This window comes from Phodopus roborovskii, unplaced genomic scaffold (genome assembly GCF_943737965.1).
Source record: "Phodopus roborovskii unplaced genomic scaffold, PHOROB, whole genome shotgun sequence".
NCBI lineage: Eukaryota > Metazoa > Chordata > Mammalia > Rodentia > Cricetidae > Phodopus > Phodopus roborovskii.
This window is the reverse complement of record NW_026125941.1, coordinates 631932-652723: the sequence shown is the minus strand read 5'-3', so window position 1 is coordinate 652723 and position 20792 is coordinate 631932. Positions and strand designations below refer to the sequence as shown.

Genomic DNA, 20792 nt, shown 5'->3' with positions numbered 1-20792 from the left:
TTCTGAAATACGACACAAGTTGTTTGATAACTGTTTCTTCTGAAGCTTAAAGGAACAACGTCCCATTGTGGTGTCTGTATATGAGTTGTGAGTTTCAGGTCAAGAAATACAGGGTTTTAGGTGGAATAGTTGAATCCATTGGGGAACGCCCTCATCAGAACAGCTGTTAGAGTGGCAAGAATTTCCTAGAAGTGGACACTTCTCACAAGGGAAGAACTGTAGGTGGTTCAGCTTTGGTAGGTTGAGGGCATGTAGCAGCATGAGCACAGGTAACTAGGGTTAAATTAGATGGGAGTGTTCGTCATTCAGAAGAAGAAGCTGGGGAGCAAGAACCTGGAGGATAAATACCTCAAGAGGAAGAAAGACAAGGAGTAGGAGCAAAAAGAGCCAAATGGATAGTTGGATGTTGAGGATGAATTGTTGGGGGTTCATCAAAGGGGTCTGTGTTAGTGGAGTTTGCCTCATAGTTAGATTTCATGGCTAAAACGAAATGAGATGGAGAAGAGGAAGATGCAAGAGAAAGTTTAGCAGAGAGGTAGTAGAAAGCTTGGACCTGCTGTAGCTCCTTCCATCTACCATTCTTCTGGTAGTAATTTGGAAGGTTCCATAAAATGTCAGGATCCAAAGAGCCATACTAATTATGTATGTTGTTTCTAGGCCATTTCTTATTACTGACATGAGTGATTCTGGGTGGCTTAAAGATTGCAATTAAGTGAAAGGGTTTTATATTTTCTAGCAGACATCCCAGTGTAGTGGATGTGCTTTTGTCTTTTGTTGGTTTGTTTCCCATGGGTGAAACAAAAATGTCAAAGATCGCTCTCGGAGCTTGCCAGATTGAGAACGAAGTCAAGGGCAAGACTCAACAGGACTCAGCAGTCTGAAAAGCCGTACTCAGTAACCACCAGAGTCTTAAAGCTGAAAGTTGAATGTACCGCTCAGCGAGGGCAGTACTGGACTTCACCCATGGGAAATGTACCAGAGGTAATGGTCAGTGAGAGGAATCCTCCGTGCCCTTAAAGACCGAGACTGGGGGCTCCCCTGCTTCAAAGAGCACCAGAAGTGTACTGGAAGATCAATAGCCTTCAAATTTGAGGGAAATGTCTCCCCTGACCAGGAGAGAGGGTACCTTATGTAATTGTAGCTGCTGTTTGATGGTGATCTCAGCAAATGAATAGATCATGAGTGGGCTGTCATTTGGGATCAGGATCCCCAAGTGTCTCTGCCACAGGAGGATTAAAGAGAGAGCATGTGTCAGTTTCACAGCAACAAATATTTTTATTTGGCTACAGTGGCAGACAATGAAACACAAGACTCAACATACCCACGTGGAGTTTTTTGATGTAAGGAAATAACGGAGGTGCGATTAGGTGTTGGCCTAACAAGAAGAGAGAAGAGAGGAGGGGTGAAGGGCACGTGCTTAAAAGGGGATGCTTGCACAACCATACTGAGTCCTTATGAAACTCTATTTGTGATGTATCTATGACGTGGCCACACAGGTATGTTGTGTCCCACTCTTTCTCAAGGTTCAGGGTCAGCATAATGCCAAAGTTCCAATAAGCATCATATATACTTAGTCAATAGGATGTAACTAAAAATCTATAAGATAGATGGACAATTTAGATAATGGAGCAAATAGGAACAGCTGTAGCATTATGAGGGTTAAGGCCTGTCAGAAGAATAATAACTGTTTCAAAATAAGACAATAATCATATAATTGTAAACAGTGGAAAGCAAAGAACAGTGCTGGGAAGATGATGTCAGTAAACTTGAGAAAGACATAAAGAAGGGCAAGAAAGAGGAACATGAGCATAATTTGATTGACCTTAAACCCTATATGGTTTGGTGAAATTAAAAATTGGGATGAGAAAAAATTTGGAAAGGGGTCATTTTTTGGATAGTTTCTATGAGGACATCTTGGGGCAATAAATAGTTTTATAGCTATGATGGTAATAGGCGAAATACTTTATAACATAAAATGAAAGGTGTTATGTTATTGGTTAAATAGCATGTAGGCTCATACTCATTAGTTATTCGATAATATGTTTGTACAAAAGTTCCAAAGCTTCTGCAGCACAGATTTGTCTGACCTTCTAAACCCAATATGAACTTTGATACCATGAATACTCACCATGCTAGACTCTCTCTAGTAGTTAACTTTATGAGGTTTGACAACACAAAATTGTGAATGTGTAAGAATAGTCATAATTGTAGCTGGAGAACTCAGAATTGAACTCGTCAAAAGGACACATCACCAAAAATCCTATCAAAAATATCTTGAAAATGAGGCATTGAAAAGTTATAATAAGTAAATTGTTAGAAATTGCAATGGAGAAACAAATTTTGTAAGAATAATAGAAAAATAGTCAATTGCCTTTTAATATAATAACACGGGGATGTTATGAACATTGACTGTGACCTCAATTGCCCTTGTGTCATACCTTATTTTTGTTGTTGTTGTTCTTTAAATCCCAGATAATTTGTGTGGGTTGATTGCCTCCAAGTTTAGTGTGGGCTTTTATTGTGATAAAGTTATTAATTAAATGAATCTATATTGTTAGGTAAATGTCCTTAGTTCTTAAATCAGCAGATGAAATGGATCTAAAATAACTGGGTACAGCATTGGGGTGCTGTATTAAAATGGGAGGAAAATGCCCTGAGTTGGTACAAAATAATTTTCAAAGAAAACATTTCTTAAGACTGTACAATGAAGTGACACTTTGTCCCAGTGTCTGTGAATGAGAAATCATTGATCTGCAAAATGTTAGGCAGCTCTGGTTTGCTAGGGAGAAAGTGACAACACAAAGGAGGAGACAGGAAAATTTAGGTTTTGGTGACATAAAAGTGTATTTGCATGCCAGGACTGCTTAACAAAATAGTATGACTTATTAGCTTAGACAACAAATAACTTATTTTCTCAAAATTATGAACTTTCTAAATCTGAACAAAAGGTTTAATTATTTTCCGGTGTTTCTCCTGAATTCTAAGTGTCGGTCTCTACTTCTGACTTCAGATGGCCTGATCTGAGTGGCCTTGTATTCTAATATTTTATAAGAACTCCAATTATATAGGGTTAGAATTTATATATTTGATAGAATTTACCTTAATTACCTGTAAAAAGGCCCTATCTTCATAAAATGTCACATTCCTAGGGGCTGCTGCTGAGATTAAAATATGATTTTATTGGGAAATAATTCAGTCCTTAACCCTGAGTATGTAGGTTAATACTTGTTGCATTTCTCAGACAATTCAAACAAAAAATATCCCATTATTTTTTAAAAAAATTATTTTGTGTTGCTGAAATGTATTAGAATGAAACCTTCTCAAACATCCAATATTTTTTCCAGAATGTAGGTTATGTATCACACAATATACATAAACAGAAAGGAAAGAAATATGAATCACACCCATACCAGTGTATGAGCAACTAACACAATTAATTTAAAAATTCTAATCACAATGACAATAATTTAAAGGTAAAACAAGCTAGTACTTTTTTTTTCAAAAACAGTTTTTCAAATCTAATATATACATACTGTTTTAAAGAAACACGGAACACACAGCAGGGAGGTCATAGGTGATGGCACACCAACATTGGTGAGGCAGAGGCAGGCAGATCTCTATGAGTCAGAGGCCTGCCTGGTCTACAAAGCTAGTTCCCGGTCAGCCCTAGTTATACAGGGACACCCTGTTAGAATAAAAAAAAAAAAAAAGTAAGAAAGAAAGGCATTTTGAGAATTGTCAACAAATGAATTTGTCAGTATATTATTCAAAGCATTATGCCTGTGCCTAATGTAAATGAATTGAGCTGCAAGTTGGAATTATGTGACCCTGGATATCCACATCTTCGGAAGCAAAACTTATTATTGGTATATAGTAATTAATGTAAATTTATAAATGTGCATACTGTATACACAAAATGACCTATGACAGAAGTGCATTTATTACTAAACGTGGTGAATTTTGTGTTTTTATGTGAAATTGACTGTGTAAGCAATGGGCACAGTAAAGAGATCACTGAGGTGGCTGCTCCAGGGTAGGGATGGCAGGTTTTTATTTTAGGTAAGAGAAAATGTATATCCAGAGTCATCTGGAAGAATCCGGAGTAGTGAGAGAATGAAATACACTGGACATGGCCAAGGCCTAAATCAGAGAATGGAAAAAAAATATGCGGGTTATATGGAAAATACATAGCTGAGGGTAGGAAATACCATTATCTGGAGCAGCCTGGGTCTTTAAGGCAGAAGAGCAAGTGAGAAGGGCTAGGATCCAGGCCTGGGTTTAAGTTGTTTAATACATTTGTGTGAAAAGGAAAGGGACTTAGCCTGACAGGCAGCAAGGACTTTGACATGTATTCAGAGGTATATGTCAATAGCAAGCCATTTGATCCTTTAGGCAGAGACAAAGGAAATGACTCCTTTTGGCTGACAAACCACCTACAGTAGTTTGTGAGGAATGCTTCTCTTACGTAACCACCAGAAATGCTACTCTAGTTCACTTTGAGGTAACCTTACAGTAATTTTGTGGCAAGTCAGTGGTCCTGTCTATTTAGGAGGAAATGCACTATGCATTGTAACTTATTACATGACAAAGAAATTAAAGAATTTTAAAAAAATATACCTGAAGCGAGAATATGAGAAAGACAAGACTTAAAAGGGCATAACAGGACTCAGGGTGATGAACATTGGAAATAAAATAAAAACATCAGGGTCACCAGATGAAAAAGAAACAGTACGAAAAAAACTAACAAACAAACAACACCAAACCACACACCTATACCACCACCAGCAAAAAACGAAAACAACTTGTAAAATTAAGCATAAAAGGGAGGAATCCATTGATTAGAAAATGAGACTCAAACATTTATAATGAGAATGAGAGAGTAGCACACTTGATGGAATCCGTGGTTGCAGTGAAGCTTCCTCAGCGAGAAGAACGCAAAAGAACGCACTAACCCACCAGCAGCAGGACACCAGCAGCTCTCAGCTACCAGCTTTTGTCCAATCATACTTTCAGACATCCATGGCCACAGACTAGCATGCAGGCAGGCAGTTGGCTCCTCTCTTTGAGTTCTAGTGAGCACTGCCTAGACTGAGTGCCTTCTCAGCTCACTTTTGATGGAGGCAGAAGCAAATTGGCCAGTCCCTGCTGCAGAGCCCTGGACAGGACACCCAAAGAAACTAGTTCCTAAGTGAGCGCCAGGCAAGAGCAGTGTGGGAGGGAGCTGGCCTGAGGGAGAAACAGAATTGCAGTGGGCACATGGCACGCATGGGGAGGAGGCCCAGGGCTACATTAGGAGCCAGGCACAGATTCAGAAATGAGCACTGGAGCATGGAGGAGGGGGAGAGCGGGGTGAATAATTGGAGGAGAACTGGGTCTTCAGCCAGGACCCTGAGCCCCAGGTGGAAACACTTAAGGCACTGAGGTTAAAGGCAAAGTCGAGAAAGAGAGGTACTTTGCAGTGCTTCTCTCTGCCTCCAAACAGGTTAGCTCCCATGACGATGGAGCCCTAGGCTCTAGGAGCTCAGCTTAAAAGTGGCCAACTATGGTGACTCGCAGTTCCTAATTCTGCTGGTTATGCACTGCCCCACTGCCACTCTCCAGCCCATCCCAAGGGCACCAGGGAAGCTAGAAGCACACAACTCAGGAGCAGATGCCCAGCCAGGTCTGTCCTCAGGCTTCTTGAGGGTGGTTAGGGACCAGCGCCTGGTGCTGAGGCTTCGAACCAGGAGAAGTTGGCCACTTGTCCCCTTAGCTAACAGGCTCTTCCTTTTCCCCCCTCCTCAGCCATGGACCCAGGACCCAGTACCAGTGCCCAGGATTCCAGGACCCAGGAGGCCGAAGGGCAGCCCAAGAGCCCCGCTAAAGGACAAGGAGACAATGGCCATGAAGCCACCAATGATGCTGGTCCAATAGTGAAAAATGCTTCACAGGAGATGCCTAAGGGTGGATCTTCCTCTCCTGCCCAAAACAACCTCGTGGGCCGCAGAATTTCCCACTTCTGGAAGGAAGATAATGGGGATGTCACTCATTGGAAGGCTACAGTCCTGAAGCAGGTTGCTGTAACACCATCTCTCTATCTAGTAAAATATGACAACATCGACTGTGTGTATGGATTAGAACTATACAACGACAAGAGAATAATATTCCTTGAAGTTCTTTCTGAAAGGGTGGAAATTTCCGAAGGCCCTGATCCCATGCTTGCAGATGACATCATTGGAAAAGAGGTGGCACACCTCTTTGAGGAAGAATGTGGACTTAAGACTCACTGGAGGGGGATGGTCCTGGGTCTAGCACCAGTGTTAACAACCTTTTTCTATATTACCTATGAGAAAGATCCAATCCTGTATATGTACCAGCTTCTGGATGATTATAAAGAAGGCAATCTCCGTATCATTCCAGGCTTGGATGAGGCTCCTCCACTAGAAGTAGATCTGGGAATTGAAGGTGGTCTAATAGGCAAACGTATAGAATACAAAAACGAAGATGGGACTTCTAGAATTGGGAAGGTGATCCACCAAGTTGAATCAAAACCATCTGTATATTTTATCAAATTTGAGGATGATTTCCATATCTATGTCTATGATATGGTGAAAAGGATCTGATTGATTTGGAAAGCCAGGTCACAACTGTTGAAATAAAGTTATGATTTCAAGATATGCAGAGGCCTTTGAGTGTGTTGGCAGCTCTCAGTGAGCTTAATGGTTGGTTGTTCTGGCAAAGACACATATTTGTGTGTAAGGCATGCTCTGTGAGCACTTTGCAGTATGGAAACACTGGGTGTATTATGCTGGGTGGAGCAGGTAATGATGCAACAGCTGTCAATTCAGCCCTTGAGAGAAGTGAGCACATATCCAAGATCGTCATCTAAAAATGGAATGAGACTTATCTGGTCAGGTTGGGGGGAGGAAGAGAAGGGACTGGAGATGGTCTATGGAGGAGGGGCCTGAGGAGGTGACTGCCAAGGTACAGGGGGAAAGTAGCCAGAATGAGAGAGAGGCCACAATGAGGGGGAGGGACAGAGTGAAGGAAGAAATATGGACTGGGAACAGATGATGGAGGGAGGTAAAAGAGAGTGAAGCCTTCTGGTCAATTCTGGCCCTCACAAAACCAAACCTACACCATAGAAGATACACAGAGCAGCTTACATGAGGTACACAGTAAGGTTACTCAAGGTCTGTTCCACAGGGAGGACTATGATGAGAGAGGATCAGGGACTTGCGAGGCCAGGAGGTCTCACTTATAAGCAATATAGGCACTTGAAGAGTGTATATGTAGAAGGAACAATTCCAGGAAGAATGCCTTTCTTGGTAATCCACATTCTTCTGGGTGGCTGTCCATGGTGGCAAAGAAAGCACAAGCACTGGAGATTCCCTGAAAGCTCTTTCCATGGGACTAGTAGAACAGTGGAACCGAATGGCCTACCGGACTGGCCTGGTTTCAGAGAGCCTGGCACAATATGAACCCTAAGCAAACTAGTAAGAGTTCCATGCTAGCTCTGCAATCAGGGTAAACACTTCCTTTGATTAAATGGATCCTTGGTGAATCCAGGAATGTCAGTCGAGTCACACTGTACTTCGTCTTGCTGGAAGTCCTTGCATTCCAAGGTAGTGGGGGCATCTGATGATTGTGCCTCATGTCTTCATGCTATAGAGAGAACTTGGCAGTCCATGCTCTGTCAAAGTTGCCTGAAGCCACAGATGGCTCCATTCACTGTCCTGGCAAATAGAATATGCCCTTCTTTAAGCCTATCATTCCAGTGAGATTCCCTACAAAGCCTTTAGCAACTCACAACTTATGGGTCCCTACAAACCAGACTAGCTCCCCCTGCCTTCTTAATCTCAAAGCCAACCCTGATGGAGATGTGTTGTGTGCATGCCCTTTTCTGCCATGTAGGCAAAAACACTATACATATGATAATTAAAAAATTTGTTAAAAATAATATCACTGGGGCATCAAAGAACCTTTAAAGACTTACAGGTTACAACTTTTAGAATGGAATTTCGATTTTCCCTTAACTGAATGGGTAAATGGTTGTACATATAAACCAGAAGTTTAGCATGGTTTGTGTTATATAATAGCAGGCACACTCTGCCATCTCCAGGTACATATTCTCAGCTCTTGAAAACTGGACCACAATCACAAACCTACCAGATACAAGTTGTGAGTAGATGATTATGCATGCTGCACACAAGAATCCTGTGCCACAGTACACCTTCTGTATTTTTAGACATAGCATTTACACAACGGTGTGGATTTCTCTTTGTCTTTAAGGATTCTTGGCACACGCAGTGAGACTATGTATCAAATACAATTCTGTGTGCACTGGAGATAAGTCTTTTATCAGTATTTAGATGCTTGCTTAACCAGCAGAGCATTCTATGCTAGGAATACACCCATGGAGTAATGAAGATCTGGGCCAACTCTGTATAAATTCTCTGGAGCAATATGCCCTTTGTGAATACCCAGCTAACCCTAGGTTCTAATGCCTATAAGAAGATTAATGACCCTATTTTGCTACCCCAAGTGTGACAGTCAAAAGGGAGTGGGTCCCCATAAGCTCATGGGGAGTGTTTCCTTACTGGAGGAAGTACATCACTGTGTTGGTTTGAGCTCTCCAATAGGAACAACCCATTCCTACTGCCTGAGTCTACCTCCTGTTGCCATGTCATCATCACAAGGTCTGCCTGCATATCTCCAATAGTGATAATTGACTGAACATCTGCTCAGTCAGCCACCACTTAATTAAGTGTTTTTACATTATAAGAGATGCCACAGTCATTAAAAGACATATCCACGTCAGAATGCATCCTACATGTACTAAGAACATTTGCCTGTATTTCTTGATCCATGGGAAGAGTGATTGTGGAACATTGTCTGAAGCCTTCCTATCTCTTCTTGGTTGATTCAACACAAAGAAAAGAAAAGTAGAAGAAGAGAAGGGAAAAAACAAAAAACAAATCCTTAATCTTAAATTTCACTGGGATAATATTTGTAGAGTCAAATGCATTTTGAGGACTGAGGATTCTCATTAGATGGAAGTTAAGACCATATCCAAAGTTCTGGGTTGTACTCCAACAGATAAGAGGTTTTCAACCTGTGGGTCATGACCCTTGAAAGTTGAATAACCCATTCCTAGGGATTTTTATCAGATATCCTGCATTTCAGATGCATACATTATGATTCCTAACAGTAGCAGAATTGCAGGTATGAAGTAGCAATGAAAATCATTTTATGGTTGGAGGTCCCCACTACAAGGGTAAGAGTATTTACTAAGGTGCCACAACACTAGGAATGTTGCAAATTACAGCACTAGGTGAAGTGTCTTCTACTTTGCTGTCTCAGAGAATATTGGAAATGGACTTGTTATAGGGTCTCATATATATGGGACTGAAAATTATAGGGGGGAGCTATGCTTTTGATATCGTCAAAAGTGAGTCATTTATGTACGTAATCACCACACTAATAAAATTTTCTGGCAAGGAAGAAATATAGCCCCATAGTTAGCATGTGCTACATAATTTAATAGAATTTGTGGCTGGATCACTGTACTATACATGGAAACACACTTTCATCACGATGTCAAAATACAGTTCTACTCTTACTGCACTGTGCTGCTTCATGTCAGACTTATTACTCTTTCCAAACTCTGTCTACAATGAGAGAGGAATTTCCTCTTGCATGTTTTCCAACACTTCAAACATGCTATAATTAATTTTATCTCTTCAAGTGCTTGCTGATTGTGTCTTCCTACCACTAAAATATTTCAGATCAGTGTTGTTGATCCAATCCACTGAGTTAACTCTGTATCAATACCAAGGTCTACTATGGTTAAATAAGGACCAGAATAAACAAATAGGCCAAATAGATGTTTATTAAGGGAGAAATAACTTACAACCTAGATAGATTATCACCAGTAGTCTCCACTGGATGTTCTCCACTCCCATACCCACTAGCAAGATTGCATTCCCCGGCTCCTCCTCAGCCCTCCTTCCACAGTTTAGATCCACAACTGGCTCCATTCAACAATGGGCATGGTCAGTGCTACAGAAGACACAAAATGAATATCCCACTAATATTTCCCTTTTAGTCTAAAGAAAAGATTTAGGACTGATACAAAACTATATGCAAAACAGTGAAGAACAAGTGTGCTCTAAGAAAAGGAAAATCGAGAACAAAAAGACCTACATATCTAGTACTAGGGTGAAGGCATAACGGAGTTTGCAACAGAGTTTTCCTAAGCAGGAAAACTTAAGTCTAGTACCTAATATATCCAACTTGGAAGACAGAATAATAGTTGTGATAGTTTAATCTTCAACCTCATCAAGACCTGAGAAGAGAAATTATGGTACTAAGGTATACAGGAAGTGCAGATGGGCAACTTCCAAAGGGTGCAGCAAGGACAGAAACAACAAGCTACCTGGACTGTCACCCTAGGTCTCACAGCAACGTTTGTACACCCAGTTTTGGATAAGACCAAGAGTATTTGACAGACCAAAACAACAACAGGTAAGTAGAAAGGCTGTCTCACCCTGACTTGGCAAGGTCAAGCAGTCTTCTCTATTTTTCTCCTGCAAACACATAGTACTGTATGTCCAAATCAGTGGTCATAGTGGGACCAGTTCTTTGCCCAAGGGTCGATTAGTTGAGGCAAGAATGAACTCCAAGAGGAGCAACAGCAGTGTCCAACATATTTTCATGAAAGTGCCCAGTGCTGTCAGCATCAACAGAGTTTCATGTCAACACAGTACTAATATTAAAACATTTAAATGTCATGTTCTGCATGACTATGACGTGATTGAAGATTAAGCATCTATACCTCACTAATCTCATGAGTGACTATAATTTGTAAACTCAAGAACTTAGCTAAAAACTGAATGAAACTTCTCTGAGTAAAGCAGCGACCAATACCTAAACAATATAACTATGTACATATACATACATATAAATTCCTAAAATAGAGGTAGAGTAGAAATGTCAAGACAAGAGTTAGAACTATAAAGGGCAGCATGATAAATATCCCAAATTGTATCAATATACAAAATGTCTTGAATACAAGACAAGTATATATACATAGAATGTGGCAAGAATAAATGTGCATAAATTGTATCAATATATGAAATGTCTTGAACATAAATAAACTATACAAACGCAGAATATGGTAAAAATAATGTGACTAAAACATCATAAGTGCAAGGATTTCACACGATATAAAAAATATAAACTTAATTTTACATAGCTTACCACAGATAAGAATATATAACAATGTAAGCTGTAAAATACTATTATCTCATTCTTACTCAATAATTCACAAGAAAATAGGCTAATCTACCTATATCCCATCTAAACCATACCTTTCCCAACCATACCCTATTCCTGTCTAAAAGATAAAACCGAGTAGAACCATCACCGTCAATACCTGAACCTAAATAACTAAAACCAACCCAAAGAAGATGACTATTGTCCCCAAATTCCAAGGGTAGGGAAAGGGAGTGTAGTTATCTTAAGGTTACTTCCTGCTGAAATTGAATGATGATTTCTCCATGAGATCCTGTAGGAAGAAAACTTTTAGCAACCAAATTTCTCAACAGAACTGCCTGTGATATATGTAGCTAGTCATTGTGTGGCAGAAAATACTTGACTGCAGTTCTATTTGAAATTCTAGCCTGTGTGTAAAAAGAAGGTGCACGATTACTACTAGGTAGTCATGAGTCTCGAGCAATACAGTCTCAAACCAGTTTTAGGGTGATGTTTGTAGTCCAGATGCATCAGGTTGAATCAAGTGGAAATGATGACATGGTGCCACATCTTCTTTCCGGAGAGTTCAAGCACTGCTGTTAGGAATTGTTACTATTCCTTGTGGAAAACTTAAACATCAATATTAAAGAAATTTTTTCAAGTTTTAACTTATGCATTAGGGAAAGGCAAAAATAAGCATTAAAATATATGTGAGAAAATTAGGATTTCAGAGAGAAAATTGCAGATAAGAAATGAGTTCCAAGATTTTGTTTTCTTCTGCCTTACACCAATTGGCTTTTTGATTTAAGGCAGAAACCGTGAATTTAATTTTAACAACATGCTTGAATTTAGAGAAGGAAAGCCAAATCCAACTCCAAAGCCAGCATTGGTTTTCATGTATTGGGACTACAGGAATACTAGTTAGTGAAGAGAAATATATTTCTGTATAGAAATAGTTTACTAGAATTAAGTATTTTTTTACCATAAATTAGATTCCTCTTCATGAAGTGATTGTTTCTGGAGAGCTGTCTTCTCTTCTGTAGGTACTTACATGTTCAGTGTCTTTTGACTGTTTAAAGATAGGTTTTCTCTTGTTTTCCTGTAAGAACAAGAACAGAACACTTCACCTAACTTTGAGAGGTCTCTGTGCATCTCATGGGACCTAATTTGTTCGATGACTTGTCATTTCTCTTCATCAAGATGTTTCTCTTGTTCAACTCGGATCATGATTAACTTAGATGGTATCCATAGTTTTTCTTCTCCTGTAAATACAAATGCAAAACCCCTACCGCAACCTAACACATATGTTGCTTTCCATTCTGAGGTCAATACATCCTATAAGTATACTGGCTTAGTTAGTTCAGAAGTGTTTTCTATTGTCCAGTGTCTTTCTGTACCTGTTTTTCCTTTTTCATCAGCATTAAAAAGTCTAATGTTAATAAAGCATTATGTAATCTGTGTTTGGGTGTCTTGGTTCCTCCTGTCCTGTAGGATTGTGTGGTATACCAGTTATGTGCTTTGTGTTATAATACTCAAAAAACTGTTTCAATTTGCTGGAGACACATGCTGGAGCATTGTCAGTTCTCATTTGTGCAGCTATGCTCATAATGGCCATTACCTCCAATAGGTGTGTGATAACAGAATCAGCCTTTTCAGAGATCAGAGCAGTGGCTCAATGAAACCCTGAAAATGTATTTATAGTGTGATGTACACATTTTAATTTTCCACATTCTGCAAAATGAAACACTTCCATTTGCCATATCATGGTGGTAAAAGTATTTGGTTGTAGAACGAGCCAGTGGGAGATTCCCTTACTATTCCCTTGGATTGTTGCCATGTTATAGAAAAATCCTTTTTTAAACCTTTGCAGTTCACGTGGTGTTTCCTATGAAATTCTGAGGCTTCTAGCACACTTCCTGTCAATAAACGATCAATTTCATCATTGCCTTGTGCTAGAGGACCTGGCAGACCCATATGCGATCTGATGTGTCCTCTTTCTGAGAGAATCTTGTAACTGTATAAACAATGAAGTTAATTCTGTATTTTCAGGAATAAAATCTGCAGTCTCAATGTGTAAGAAGACTCTCTGCATATTGAGAGTCAGTAACTATATTGAGGGGTTCTGTAAAATCCTTAAGTACCGTGAGAATGACATACAATTCTGCCTTTTGGACAGAATTGGAAGAGCTTTCAACCACTTCCCTAATTTTTCCTGATTTTTATCCTGCCTTACCTAATTTTTTGCATGAGTGTAGAATGTAGGAACTTCAGAAATAAGTGTTTTTCTTACAATGCATGGAAGGATCCAAATCGTATTCTTTATGAATTTGATTCTCTCACTTTTGGGATAATTGTTGCTAATCATTCCCAAAAATTTACTGCATGCTCTCTGTCAATATTCATTATCTTTCCATAAGGAGGAAATTTCCTCATTAGTTAATGGTGCTATAATTTCTGCAGGGTCCCTTCCTGTTAGTTGACGATGTCTTAATTTACCTTTTATAATCAAGTCAGAGATTTCTACATGTGTTTTTAGTTTTCTATTTTGTTTATGTGGTAGGAATATCTATTCTAATATGGTATCTTCTCTCTGCATAAACATCCCTGAAAGATATTCTCCAGATTCTAATATAACCAGAATAATGTCTAGGTTTGGATCCACAAGGTCCACATGTGCTTTTAGTATCCCCTTTTCTACCCATTCTGATTCCTCTTCAGCTTCAGCTGATAGTATTCATGGACTATTCAAGTCCTTGTATCCATTTAGGGCCATTTCAAGTTTGTCAAATCATGCCCTTCTACTCCAACAATGGTTTGCAGTTGAGAAATATCTCCTAGTAATTTTTGAAGAACATTAAGATTCTGGTAGTGATCTGTACTTTTTGTCGTCTACTTTTCTGTACACCTATTTCATATCCTAAATATTAGATTCTCCATTTTGTAGTTTTTAAGGTGCAATTTGTAATCCCCAGCGAGGTAAAACTTCCTTTACTTTCTCAAACATTTTTTTCTAATATATCACCTTTAGAGTCATCTAACAATATATCATCCATGTAATGATAGAATATGGATTGTGGAAAGTGTTTATGAATTATTTCTAGCGGATTTTGTACAAAATATTGGCACAGGGTGGGACTATTTAGAATTCCCTATGGCAAAACCTTCCATTGATATCTCTTCACCTGTTTAGAATTATTGTAATTAGGTACCGTGAAGGCAAATTTCTCTTTATCGTTTTCTTGTAAATGTATAGTGAAGAAGCAATCCTTTAAATCAATAACTATAATAGGCCATTCCTTGGGTATCAAAGAAGGCAAGAACATTCCAGGTTGTAGGGAGCCCATTGGCTGGATAAATTTATTGATGGTTCTCAGGTCTGTAAGTGTTCTCCATTTCCCAGATTTCTTTATGATAACAAATACAGGAGAATTCCAAGGGCTAGTTGATTCCTCGATATGTCCAGCATTTAGCTGTTCCCGAACCAGGCTTTCTAAAGCTTCTAACTTTTCAGAGATCATAGGCCATTGTCCTACCCATACAGTTTCCTCTGTTAGCCATTTTAAAGGTAGGGCTTTTGATTCCTCTGTTTGTTCAGCAGTTGTATAATGTTTTTGTACAGCCTGGATATTTGGTGTCTGTCTTGTATAATACTTTATAATATTTTTCCACAATCATGAGCTCATTTATGGTTCCTATCTAATACTGGAGTAATGCTAATATGTGTATTCCATTGCTGTAATAGGTCATGACCCCATAAATTAATCACTACATCAGCCACATGTAGTCTCATCCTTCCTCTCTGTCCTTCTGGTCCTATACATTAAATCCATCTTGTGCTCTGTTTTACCTGAGTCAGAGTTTCCTAAACATTGAACATTTACCTTATTCAGGGGCCATCTTCGAGGACAAGATTTATTAGTTATGATAGTTACGGCCGCTCACGTGTCAAGTATCCCATCAAACAGTCTGTTATTCATCTTAACTATCACTCTAGGCATTTGACTATTTATAGAAGATTGACAAAATATACGTTTTTTATTATCTTCTGTCATGTTTTATCCAACTCCCATCGCTAGTTTGTCCTCCAGAATGGTATGAGTTTATATAATAGGCACAGAATTTTCTAATTGTCCTGTGTGAGATTGTCTTCCACTGTGACTGGGAATGTTTGGACCACCTGTGATGTGGGGGCATTCAAGAGGCCCCCCCAAGGAGCTTCCCGATGGTAAAGTGTTTCCTTGCATGTCTGTGGTTGATCAACACTCATTTGTCCAGTGTCTGCCTTTGCCACACCTTCTACATAAGCGAGGAAGCTGAGGCCTTCTGTTCGATTCATTCCTAGGAGTGTATTTTCTAGGGAAGCTTTGCCTACAATTTTTTTTAGATGTCCTATCTTACCACAGTTATAACATCTATCATGTTGATATCTCTTCAAACCTTTGGAGATTGCTTCTCTTATGTGAACTTAGTTAAGACCTCTGTTATTTTGATGTCTTCTCAGACCTTTAGATATGGCTTCTCATACCAATGCTTCTGTCTTAATGCCAAAACAATCAATGATGACAGTATATAGGACCCATTCATCAAAGGGTGCTGATCGAATTTTTAAAGGACAAAGCACATGTTTGCATTGAGGATTCGCATTCTCATAAGCTAAAGTTTCTATAAGTATTCGCATAGGATCTATGTCTGCAACCTCTAATTGTACTGCCCTAGATAATCTTTCTAGAAGCACACTAAAGCGTTCTCTAGGTCCTTGCCTTATCTTGGGATAGGATTCTATCCTCTCTCCTAATTCATGAACCTTATCCCAAGCATTCAAAGCTGCTGTACTGCATAGAGACAAGGTATGTTCATCATAGGCAGCTTGGGTTTCTGAGTGAGCATAAAGACCCTCACCAAGAATTTTATCTTGGGGAGCTTTATAACCTTTCTTTAAGCCCTGAAGTTCAGGAGCTTTTTCTTCCTCTCTCCATAAATCCCTGCATTCTATTTGAGAGGAGCTTTCATGGACAGCTGATATTGCTTGATCCAAATCCTTAGGCATTACCTTGTTATTCACTGCCCATGATTCTACTAATTGCTTCACATATGGTGAATGGCACACGAGACTACTGCTTCCTTTATAACTTTTAAATCTTTTATACGCATTGGTTCCCACTGCTGATTCCTTTATACCTTTTAAACATTTCATACGTATTGGTTCCCACTGATATGCAATGACACCTTTTCGGTGTTTTTTCTTTGCTGGTTTTTCATTAATAGATAGAGGGAAAGCTCCCCTGACCCTAAATGGTGTATAACCTTTTAAGTTTTTTCATGCCCTGATAACTGTAATTCTTTTTCTGATGTATCAGAATGATGGTCTTCTAAAGGTGAAATTTATTCACCATTGTTTCTTTGAGTGTCTGAACTTGTTGAAAAAATAAAATAACTTTCTAGAGCCTTGATTGCAACAGTCTTACTTTCTCCAACTACAAATGGTTCCATGTTTTTAATATTCTCATCCTTAGATATTTTCTGAAGGGCATGTAAACTGCCTTCCAGAAACAATGTTCTATCTGATAGTTTGCCATTATCCTTAGATATGGAAGTGATTCTATCATCTAGTCTTTCTATGTGATGCTCCAGTTTTTAAACTTATTAGTACCTTCCTTCAACCAGGAATGACCTGCTTTTGCTAGCATGTTAATGCATTTAATTGTTTCTCTTTAGGTTATTGAGGCATCAGACATGGAACAAATTCTGTTTTCTACTTGGTCATTTTTATGTTCCACATGTTGTATTCTACATGTCAGCTCTCCAATACCATCTTCAATATTCTGAACCTTTTCTTCTAAGCATTCTATGTTTTGCATTCTATCATTTTCAATGTTCTGAATCCTTGTTACTAAATCTCCTATTGTTTGTACAAGTTCCTTATTGTTTGCTGTAATCTCAAACCATTTCTTTAAGAATATCATGTTAATGATGAAACCCACTGCTATTACAAAATGAATGTACATATTGGTCAAGTCACAATTTTCTTCTGCTAAAATTCCTTCTATATATGAAGTAAAATAATACCTAAAGTCCTGCATTGTAAAATTATTTGCCATAGATATGGAAAAGTTGATTTCAGATATTATATCATCTTAAATTGCAATGGATGTTATAATTACCGTAGGTGTAATTCTGCTGTCCATTTTTTGTCAAGGCACAGGGTCACCATAATGCCAAAGATCCAACACGCTTCATATATATTAGTCTATGGAATGTAACTAACATCTATCAGATGTATGGCCAATATAGAAAATGGATCATAAAGGAACTGCAGTATAATAATGAGGATTATGCCCTGGCAGAATTGCAGCTTAAAAGTGACCAGCTCTGGTAACTCAGAGTTCCTAATACTTCCTATTATCCAATTCCCCTCTGCCACTTTCCAGTCCATAGCAGGGTACCAGGAAAGATAGAAGCACAGAGCACAGCAGCAGGTGCCCAGGCAGGGTTGTACTTGGGCATCTTAGAGGCACTTAAGGACCAGCGCCTGGTGCTAAGGCATCCAACTAGGAGAAGTTAGCCTTTGTCTACTTAATTAACACTTTCTTCCTTTATTCCCCTCAATAGTCATGGACCCAGGAACCAGCACTCCCTACCATGTTTCCAGGACCCAGGAGGCCAAAGGGCAGCCCAGGATCCGCGTTAAAAGGGGAGAGAAAGGCCATAAAGCCACCAAATATGCTGGTCCAATGCAGAAAAACACTTCACGGGCCATGCCTAAGAGAAGATCTTCCTACCCCACCGAAAATAACATAGTGGGCCGCAGAATTTCCCACTTCTGGAAGGAAGATAATGGAATCATCACACATTGGAAGGCTACTGTCCTAGTGCAGATTGCTGTAACACCATCTCTCTATCTGGTGAAATATGACAACATCGACTGTGTGTATGGATTAGAACTTCACAACGAAAAGAGGATAATATCACTTAAAGTTCTTTCTGAAAACGAGGAAACATCTGAAGTCCCTGATCCCATGCTTGCACATGATATCACTGGAAAAGAGGTAGCACACCTCTTTGAGGGTGAGTGTGGCCTTAAGACTCCATGGAGGGGGATAGTCCTGGGCCAAGCACCTGTCTTAACATCCTTTTTCTACATTATCTATGAAAAAGATCCAATCTTGTATGTGTACAAGCTTCTGGATGATTATAAAGAAGGCAACCTGAATATCATTCCATGCTTGGATGAGGCTCCTCCAAAAGATGTAGATCTGGGAATTGCAGATGGGCTAATAGGCCAAAATATAGAATACAAAAAAGAAAATGGGTCTCCTAGAATTGGGAAGGTGATTCACCAAGTTGAATCAAAATCATCTGTATATTTCATCAAATTTGAAGATGATTTCCATATCTATGTCTATGATATGGTGAAAAAGATCTGATTGATTGGTAAAGTCATGTCACAAATGTTGAAATAAAGTTATGATTTCTAGATATACAGAGGCCTAAAAGTGCATTGGCACATCACATTGAGCTTAACAATTGCTTGTGCTGACAAAGACACATTTCTGTGTGTAAGGCATGCTGTGTGAGCTCTTTGCAGTGAGGAAATACTGGGCATGTTTTGGTTGGTGGAGCGGTAAAGGATGGAACAGCTGTCAATTCAAACTGTAAGAGAAGTGAGTTTGTGTCAAAGACAATCATCTAAAAATGGAGTGGGACTTAGCTGGTCAGGTTGTGTGGAGAAACAGAAGGGACTGGAGATGGTCTGAGGAAGAGTGGCATAAGGATGTGACTGCCTAGGGACAGGGGAAAGTAGCCAGAATGAGAGAGAGGCCACAATAATGGGACAGACAGAGTAAAGGAAGTAATATGGATTTAGAAGTGATGATGGAGGGAGGGAAAAGAGAGTGAAGCCTTCTGGTCACTTCTGTTCCTCACAAAACCAGAAACTACTCGGTAGAAGACTACACAGAGCAGCCTAAATGAGGTTCTCAATAAAGGTACTCCAGGACTGCTCTGCAGGGAGAACCCTGAGGAGAGAAGCTCTGGGAATTCATTGGCCAGCAGGAATCAAGTATAGGAGATATAGGCACTTGTAGGATGTAGATGTAGAAGGAACAATTCCAGGAAGAATGGCTTTCTGGGTAATCCACATTCTTCTGGGTGGCTATCTGTGTTGGCAGTGGTTACCTTGCAAACAATGGACAAGTGTTCGACAGTCATGAATGGCTCTTTCCATGGGAACACTGGAACAGTGGAACCGAATTGCCTAAAGGTCAGAACTGGTTTCAGAGTTTTTGACCCAATCTGAATCCTAAGCAAACTAGTACGAGCTTCAGGCTACCTCTGGGCACAGGTTAAACACTTCCTTTGGTAAAATGGATCCTTGGTGAATCCAGGAATGGCAGTTGACTCACACCATCATTCCTCTTGCTAGAAGTCCTTGCATTCCATGGTGCAGGAGGCATGTGATGATTGTTCCTCATGTCTCCATGCTATACAGGGGACCTGGCATTCCATGCTCTTTCACAGCTGCCTGATGACACAGGTGGCTCCATTCAGTGTCCTGGCAAAGAACATCTGCTCTTCTTTAGGCCTATGATTCCAGTTAGATTCCCTGCAATGCCTGTAGCAACTCATACCTTCTGGGTCCCTAATAATCAGACTAGCTCCCCTTGCCTTCCTAACCTCAATGCCAACTCTGAAGGAGATGTATTATGTGCATCATTTTCTTTGTCTTTTTTGTTTTTCTTTTTTCTATTTTTTTTTTTTTTGACAGTGTGGTTCAAACACCAGGTGATTGAATAGGATGGGAGTTGTGGCTTTGCCTAATTGGTTTCTTAGGCTGTACACTGCCATGTTGAATGGCTGTTGTTTGTTGGAAGAGAAACTGCCTCACAAATCTTTAGTCATGTGTCCCCCCTCTTCTGCCCTCTCTTGTCATTTTCCTTCTTCTGACATCCCTCTGAGTGCAGCACTGTGTGTGTTTGACCTACTTCTCTAGCTACTGCCTAAAAAGTAAAGAGTGTTTCTGGTTACTTCACCTGAGCTTTTACTATGGCCACACTTGTGAACTCTATAATTTACTACACATTGAAAGAAGGTGTAAAATATCGTTGATGAACCCTGCCTAGCAAGCAATGACCTTGTATGCTGAAGGCCTCAAGATTGGCATAGGAGAAGTTAAACCCAACAGCTGCTGTAGTTTTCCTTCCTACATAATATGGTTTTGCTCAGCCAACATCAGCAGGCACTCCAGGGACCATTGCTGCTAACTCCGATGTTTCCTTTGATATTTCTATTCCTGTTGTGTTATGAATCAAAGCAGACTTTAGCTCTGTTCCAATAACATACACACCTTGGGATAGGACTCATGTCTCATCAAGTATAAAAGCATCATGGTGTGAGCAATGGTTTGAATTGTTTTAAACTTGGAAAGGTTTCCCTAGGCCATGCCTCCAGTTGCCCTGCAGTGTTGGGCCAAAGAGACCTGGGCAAGAGCTTAGTAAATTCTTGAGCCTGGGTAAAGTTTGCCAACCTGTCTTTGGCCTGTGATGTCTACGAATGAGTGA

General features: G+C 39.7%; 2 protein-coding genes across 2 annotated transcripts; both read left to right on the top strand.

The window, feature by feature from the left end:
* Positions 1-5786: 5786 nt before the first annotated feature.
* LOC127218095 (spindlin-2-like) lies at positions 5787-6602 on the top strand. The gene has a single exon (XM_051179093.1). It carries the CDS (start codon positions 5787-5789, stop codon positions 6600-6602), a length of 816 nt encoding a protein of 271 aa, XP_051035050.1.
* An 11244-nt stretch (positions 6603-17846) lies between these two features.
* On the top strand, positions 17847-18659 carry LOC127218094 (spindlin-2-like). Its single transcript, XM_051179092.1, has one exon. The coding sequence runs from the start codon at positions 17847-17849 to the stop codon at positions 18657-18659; it is 813 nt and encodes a 270-aa protein (XP_051035049.1).
* The last annotated feature ends 2133 nt before the right edge of the window (positions 18660-20792 follow it).